Source organism: Branchiostoma belcheri, unplaced genomic scaffold (assembly GCF_001625305.1).
Source record: "Branchiostoma belcheri isolate BF01 breed outbred unplaced genomic scaffold, Haploidv18h27 scaffold15, whole genome shotgun sequence".
Lineage (NCBI taxonomy): Eukaryota > Metazoa > Chordata > Leptocardii > Amphioxiformes > Branchiostomatidae > Branchiostoma > Branchiostoma belcheri.
The window spans coordinates 189,876-197,887 of NW_017802935.1; the positions used below are offsets into that span (position 1 = coordinate 189,876).

General features: G+C 42.1%; 1 protein-coding gene across 1 annotated transcript in view; it reads left to right on the forward strand.

Annotated features, from left to right (window-relative positions):
• Positions 1-2,741: 2,741 nt before the first annotated feature.
• Positions 2,742-8,012, forward strand: part of LOC109465378 — a 7,465-nt gene continuing 2,194 nt past the window's right edge. Inside the window, exon 1 of the mRNA XM_019762598.1 lies at positions 2,742-2,912. Coding sequence (XP_019618157.1) covers positions 2,841-2,912 — 72 coding nt within the window. The 5' untranslated portion in view covers positions 2,742-2,840. The remainder of the gene's footprint in view (positions 2,913-8,012) is intronic.

Genomic DNA, 8,012 nt, shown 5'->3' on the forward strand with positions numbered 1-8,012 from the left:
CACCATCGTGGTCTGTTACTTCGACATGGAGTTACTGGACATGGAGACCCCTCCCATGGATCAGTCACGGGCAGGGCTGGGCACTCTGGCACCTCTGAAGGACTGCCTGTTCCGCTATAGGCTCAAATAGGATCAAAAAGGGCTCTGTGCGTGTATGTGCGCATGGACATTATATGGCTTTCTGAATGTGCCTGACGCTACAAAACGTAATAATCACCACCAAAAAAAGAAAGAAAAAGCTACAACAACTGCAACATTGTTAGCTACAAACTTTGAAAATGCAAAATGCAAAATCATACAATTCTACTAACTAAAACAATAAGGGTATAAAGTAAGAGATCAGGCAGTTCGTCACGATAGTGGTCTGCTACTTCGATATGGAGATTCTGGATAAACAGACCCCTCCAATGGATCAGTAACGGGCAGAGCTGGGCTTGCCTGTTCCGCTATAGGCTGAAATAGGGCTCTATGTGTGAATGAAAATTCAACTTCCGGGGACTGTCCTTGGTGCTGAAATGGAGGTCGCCATTGCATCCAGAACCGGGCCTGTCTAGTTCTATGCCTGAATGGGTCAGGGTTAGGATCAGGCACGGTTCTGGGTAGGCTAGTCTCTATTGTATCCAAAACCGTGCCTATCTAGTTCTATGCCTGAATGGGTTAGGGTTAGGATCAGGCACGGTTTTGGATATTCTCCGCGTGTCCAAGAACGTAGATTTGCCCAGGGCACGGTTCTGGATACGCGTTGACCATCCAGTACCGTGCATGAGCATGGTTCTGGATATAAAACACGGTTCCGGATACAACAGACAAACTGGCGTTCAGACCTCCCATATGAAAAATTTGCTAACATTAACGCTTAACGATGAGTTCAGGATAATTGTGAACAAGCAAAAGTTTGCGTGGTGTAGTAAGGCAGGCCACATCGACTTGATTTCATGGATGACATTGATTTTCGCCTGTTCTAAAAAAAAAGACGTTCTCGTTCACGTTCTCCGAGACTCTGGCCTGTCTGTAGTCCACGGTAGTTAGCGACAATACGGAGCCGGTAGTAACTCTGGAGGACGGCACCCAGGCTACCGAAGCTCCACGACTCAAGAACTCAGTACATACGATTCATAAATTCCGCAAAAAGCCAGCATGTGCCAGCTTGTCGTATATGTCGTTATGTGCCGCAAATTCCTAGTACCAGCTTTGTATTCCTGTGGTTTAGTAGCATTTTTATTTTTGGCCGGAATTTTTTTTTATTCGCCCGCGTGCACTAGTTTGTGGGTCTTCAGCGGATGTCATCCATAAAATTAAGTCGGTAAGCTATTCCAGGCATGGTCTAGGTGACGTCACTGACGCCATGCGTCATCATGAATAAACCTGAAGTCATATCATGTTATGACGTCATAGCATGCTAGTAGTAGTACATAGTTGGGTGTAATGTACACACACCAAAACACAGGAAATCCATAAATGGGCATGTAATCGGAGAAAATATATGTCGAAATCGACTAAGAAATTGTCTGTTTGTACGTCAGTCATAATGGCACAACTATGGCAATCGTGAATGAATGAATGAAATAAATTATTGTACGTTTATGCTCACTCTTACAACCTAAGTACATGTCATCGTCGTAAAGAAATGAAATAGTATAATAAAAAAATAACGCAACATTCGAAGTAAAAAATAACGTTAGTCAGGTAAAACCGAAGGAGTGAAGGAGAATAAAAACGTTTATTGCAAAATAGAGTGGGGAAAGGAAGAAGGGAAGATAAAAAGAATAGGACAAAAGAAAAATAAAAGGAATGGTAGAACGAAAGGAATAAACATGACACACACACATATCGATGAATGAATAAATAAATAAATAAATAAAAGAATGAATGAAGGGCAGCCTATTAGCTAAATTGTGTGTACAGTATGCTCTCCCAAACACGGGACCTCCATTTAACGTCCTATCAGAAGGACGTACCTAACGGAAGCTAGGTACTCATTTTCACCTGAGTGAAGTGAGGAAAGTCGTGCAAAGTGCCTTTCCCAAGGGCACAAGATCGGTAACAAGGTGAGGTTCGAACTCTTGGTTCCGAACCGAAGACGCTACCGCTAGGCCACACGACCGGAAACGTAAGAAGATACCAAGATATCACTCTTGAAAGCAACTGAATAAGTAGATGTTGAAAACGGTCAGACGTTTCAGGTAGTATTGTTGTGTTTGGTTTGTAAAACAGGGCCCCATTGAAAAGAAGTGTAATCACTTAATGAGCCACCCTGTATAAAGATGACGGAAAATAAAAATAAAAATAAATAAATGAATAAAGTAGTATTCCCTACTTGTCGCCAGTGACAGGTTAGGGTTTGGCAGTGAAAAATAGCGGATGCTACCCGAAAGATCAGAGAGTTTTCAAAATTTATCCCGTTGCTTGCGTAACTGTAACTGTTACATCGGTATTATAACGTCATCACCTGAAGATTGAATTATGTCCTACGGTAATTTACAAGTTGACGTCATTAATTTGTCGACGCTATTTGTAGAATTGCCATGATATTACTTTGTACTCCTCACTATAGCCTGGAGGTGATAATTATATGATAACATCAAAATACGTGAGATAAAAGGAATTACCGCTGATGACGATGATCATGCAACCCATGACGTCAGTGATGACGTTGTGTATACAACCTGCCCCTCCCCCTGCGCAGCCCACACATGGACTCGCCCCCCGGTAGTTGGAGCCTACAAACAGAGCGGGTTTGGTAGAGTTTGGCCATTCGTACAGGCTCAGCCGGGCATCGACGCTCCAGCAAGCCACCGCCGTCCTAACCGCTACACATCTATCGCCAGCTATCTGCCAAGATGTTCGTGTACAGCTGGGTTTTCCTGTCGTCGGCGCTCCTGCTTCTTCAACCAAGCGACGCCATATATGCGGTAAGGTTTCTTACTTACAAGTCTCCGTTGTCATCAGACGCGTACAACGAGGGTTGAAAAATCGTAAAGCTCTTGCCAGATGTGGAGAAAAATTTGCTAGGGGGTTTTGGCTACCAATACCATAGAGTTCATTTTTCCGTGCAGTTAATGCGTTACCCTACCGCACTCACCTAGTCAATTCCTGACCGTATTTTTGCCGAATTCTACTATTAATAACCCCATAGGAAGGCCTGGTAGAGGCTACTACCAACCGACATGTTTCATTTTTGTAAACCCATGCTTACGTGGTGTCTGTTTTAGACGAGAACTCCGCCGTTTTCAATCACCTTTTTTTCTATTCCAACATTTATTACAAGACATGGTGACGTCATATGCGGTAAGTCTACCAACCTGTGCCTCCACCAGACTGACAATTAATGCGAGTTGCAAAATAGTAGAATTTAGCCAAATAGGGAGAGTACTGTGGCAGGGAAATTTGGCCACCGTAGTAATTTTTCTGTGCAGTTAGTGAGTGTTAACTGCGGACTCACTCACCCAGTCAATTCCTGACCATATTTTTGCCGAATCTACCTATCCATAACACGATAGGAAAGCTGGAGGAGGCTATTATATATGTAAACCTATGCTTACTTGTTGCGTCTTTTTAGGGGTTAGACGTTCGATTCGACATATGCTGGCATATGTTCAAGTTGCCCTAGTCGTACTTTTGCTAAAGGAACATACAATGGAAGTTATTATCTGTAAATGTATATAGCCGGTATATCCGCTCTTCGGCGTAACACACCAGCTTCTGTATCTGTATAGCCGGTATAACCGCCCTTCGGCGTAACACACCAGCTTCTGTATCTGTATAGCCGGTATAACCGCTCCTTCGGCGTAACACACCAGCTTCTGTATCTGTATAGCCGGTATAACCGTCCTTCGGCGTAACACACCAGCTTCTGTATCTGTATAGCCGGTATAACCGCCCTTCGGCGTAACACACCAGCTTCTGTATCTGTATAGCACCAGCTTCTGTACCAGTCCTGTATCTATATCTATCTCTGTATTTGGAATTGAAATGTTGTTTTTTTGTACGTTTTAAATGATTTTGCCCCTCAAAAATGTTGGTACCCTCGGATAGACCATTCAGTGACATGACATATACCATTTTAAATGGCTACGACCGCTGAAGAGACGGAACCGCACTAGATACTAATAAGTTGATGTCAATGATAATGATTCGCCAAATGAGTAGACATTTAGGTCATTTGCAGGTGGGTCCTCATGTGGGAACGAAGTTGACATATTCAAAGGGAAAAACCTAACTTTTGAACATCCTAGTGACGGTTTGAAAGGAATATTTAGTGTTCCGTAAATAATTTCATTAGGTCGCTGAGTGATTTAATAGCAGAGCTCTTTATTTGGTAACAAGATCCGACGTTTCGATGACCGTCTGTCATCTTCATCAGGGCCAATATGACTGGTTTACCTTGCACAGAAGCTTAGTGTTACGTTTCATTTGGAATTTCGTTGTTAGCAGTCAAAGCGCTTTTTTAGTCTCGATGCTTGGTAGGCTGTGTGGCCGCTTTTCAACAAGCAGTGTTGTTACACATAGCTTCAGCATTGGGGGGAAGTCTGTGGCTGTTTTCGCGGTCAGAAAAACAGCAAAGTGCTGTATCGCAGTGAAAAGGTAATATGACGTTAAATGCATGTACGTCTGACCACATAGTCACATAACCAGATTCACAGAAAGGAAACGTCTGACAGGACATCTCAATTGTCGTGTTTGACGCACTGACCGCCATAGGCAATCTCCCTTCCGCATTCATCTTTTATACTGCTTAGCCCGATTGGTGTCGGATTACGAGCAGCTGCACATGTGTTAGTTATAAAACAGGTGACCGGTACAAATAAAACAAAGGGAAATGAAGGAAAAGACATAAGGAATATAAATAACTGAATCTGTGGGTGTAAAAGACAGGTGCATTTAGTGTGTTAGTAATACATTTATATACATGTATAAAAGACATGATGGGGTAGCTCAATGCAGCAGGGTCGTCCTCGCCAGTCCAGTTTAGAACTGGGCGAGAGACCCCGCCTCCGCCGCACCAGGCTTAAGTTCGTTCCACTCTTTGATGGTACGAGGGAAAGACGAGAGCCTGTAGTAGTTGGATTTGATGATAGGAAGTTATTTTCTGATGAAGACTTTGGAATAAAAAGTCGAAACCGTATGATTGATAGTCTCAGCCGTCATCCTTCTGACGAACTCTTAACTACGACGATAGGAAGTTAAAGATTTCAAAGGAACCCCTAGCTTTTGAAATGACTAGTGTCGGGTTGAACGAAGTCTCGGTGTTATTTGATACTTTGACATGTTGGTATTGATGAGGATGTCTTCAATTTGCCCAAAGCAGCCGCCTCATGTACCGTCTTCAATCGCTTGTTGTGTTTTTTATTCCAACATTTATTACAAGACTTGGCGACGGCACGCCCAAGTTTTTTTCAACCTATTTCTATGCCTCCACCAACGCAGACAAACGAATGAACGGACAACAGACGTACTCATTTTCTCCTGAGCAAAGTGAGGAAATTCGTGTTAAGTGCCTTTCCAAAGGGCACAAGATCGGTGGCATGGCAGGATTCAAACGCTCTGTCGTTGCGCCACACGACTCCTTGTTGTGTTGTATCCAGAATCGTGCTTTCTTTAGAGAACCATGCCCACTGTTTTGTATCAGAAAAGACAAGACAGGAAAATGATAACAACTTAGCCCTAATCACAGGTCATATTCTTCTAGTGAAATAATGAGTTATCCTTTTTTTGACCAGCACGTGTAGCATGTAGCAAAACATGTAGCAAACAATTATGTAGATATAAAGAAAATAGAAAAATCATCCAACTGTAATCACTAAGCGTTTTGAATGAAATTGTTGTTGTAGGTCCATAACCTTTTTGACCTAAATACAAATGCAAATGGTTATATAATCAGAGGCTATTGTACGATTTAATATGTACAGACAAGCCAGTTAATGGACCGCATAGGCTGAAGCGGAATTACCACTCACAACCACCCATCGTCTTCAATCACAAATTGATTCGGCGAGGCGTTTTCTTTCATGTGGTATATGATGGAGTTAATTGTTGTGTGGGAAGTTAGTGATTGTGTGCGTGGGAGGGAGGCACGTAGGTTTCATGTGTCGTCAGTAATTTGAAATTAATTTGAAACACGGAGATAGCTTGCAGGCATTTCCTGCGACATACATGTACGACACACATATGAGGACTTTGAATGAAGTATAACCATATCTTATAGCAGCCGCACGTGTTAGTTACAGAACAGGTGACCGGTACTAATGAAACAAGGGTAACTGAAGGAAAAGGCACCAAGGATCAATAACTGAGTCTGTGGGTGTAAAAGACAAGACAAGTGCATTTCGTGTGTTAGTAATATATACGAGATATACAAGGCGTGTGGGGTCTTACTGAGGGACTACTGCGATGTGAAAGATGTATACGTAGGTTAGCCTCAGGAATGAATCCACTATAATTAATACACCATCTAATCTATCCCTTAGTCCAACTATTCGACGCGTTGGGGCCACCACAGATGATCTAACAACAAGTGAAAATGAGTATTGTCCTGTCCTGTATTCGTCCTCTGTATGTGTTGGTGGCGGCATAAAATAAGTTGATATAACTCGAGTGTGCTGTCACCATGTCTTGTCATGAAATGTTGGAATTAAAAAAAAAGGTTCTCTCCACCCTTCTCAGTTTTCTGTTCCGCCTAACATTTCACTTAGTGTGGTGTTCGTCTATTTTCTGATAAAATAAACTCATACCTAAAGTTTACTTTTTGAAGCGATCATTTTACGCAGGATGGTATGGTTAAGAAAACCGTGACACACGCGGCACATTTTATAAAGGTGTGCCCAGAATCGCGATGAGAACAAGACAATTAGCAGATTCGAAATTACTGTTTACATTTCATATTGAACAACAATCATTAACATCTGGTGCGCCATTCAATATAGCCAAGATTTTACTACAATGTTCCCCATTCATGAAACCCTGTTCACATACATTGTATAATGCAATTACGATAGTTTTTGAATGAATGAATGACTGTTTTATTTGATCGGGTGGGGGTAGTGACAAAAAAACGGCCATATATAAAAAGGTAACGATCATTCCCCCACAACCTCTGCTTGGAGAGTACTTTATTTCAACCATCAGGACTTCTGCATGTAGCTAGATCCTCGCAGTTGCTGTAAACCAATGATTAGCCAGGAGTGTTACAATCCAGGCTATTTTTACATTAGCGCATTATAGAAAAAAAAAGGTTTGAGAGGAAATGCGTGAAATAGTTTGATGTCTAAACCATGCATCACCATGGTAACCACGGCCATATCTTACGTCAAGCAACTATTGTTGATATCAGATGTGACCAAGAGACCTTCAGTTGTCATTACTGAATAACACCGAGAATTTGAGGGTTGGAAAAAAGCACGTTTTCTGCCAATGACAGACATGAAAGGGCCTCCGTCATGTTCATACCTGGTAACCATGGCGACCGCCTTACGTCACACGTGCACTGTCAGTGTCACAAAAGTCCTCAGGCAGCAGAAATACTTCAAACCTGTAACCATGGTTACCTACGTTCCGCACTGACGTCACATTCAATTCGGGAACAAAGTGAACGGAAGTTATACTTTAGAATTACTCGTAAAATGTTATGTGGAATGATAGCATTTCAGCCAAGAAAAGTTTTCAAATTTTTCAAATCAGAGAATTATGCTAGGCGCATAAAACGCGAGACACGTTGATTCATTCATGAGTTCATTGAACTATTGGACGGTCGTGAGGTTTCTTCCATTTAAAAGCTACTTTTTCCAAAGGTAATGATGATTACAGATAGTGGTGCAGGAGTGTGTATCGCTCGATATTACTGTCTATATACAGGCTACCGTGTACCCATTGATTTGTTGTCTGCAACAGTCTACCACCAGACAGAACGTACTTCCCGGTAAAAACTGAGTACCTAGTTTACTGGACTGCCGTATACTTAAAATAGATGTTACTAGTTCACTGTGCACTGAAGCTAAGTTGTTATTGATTCACTA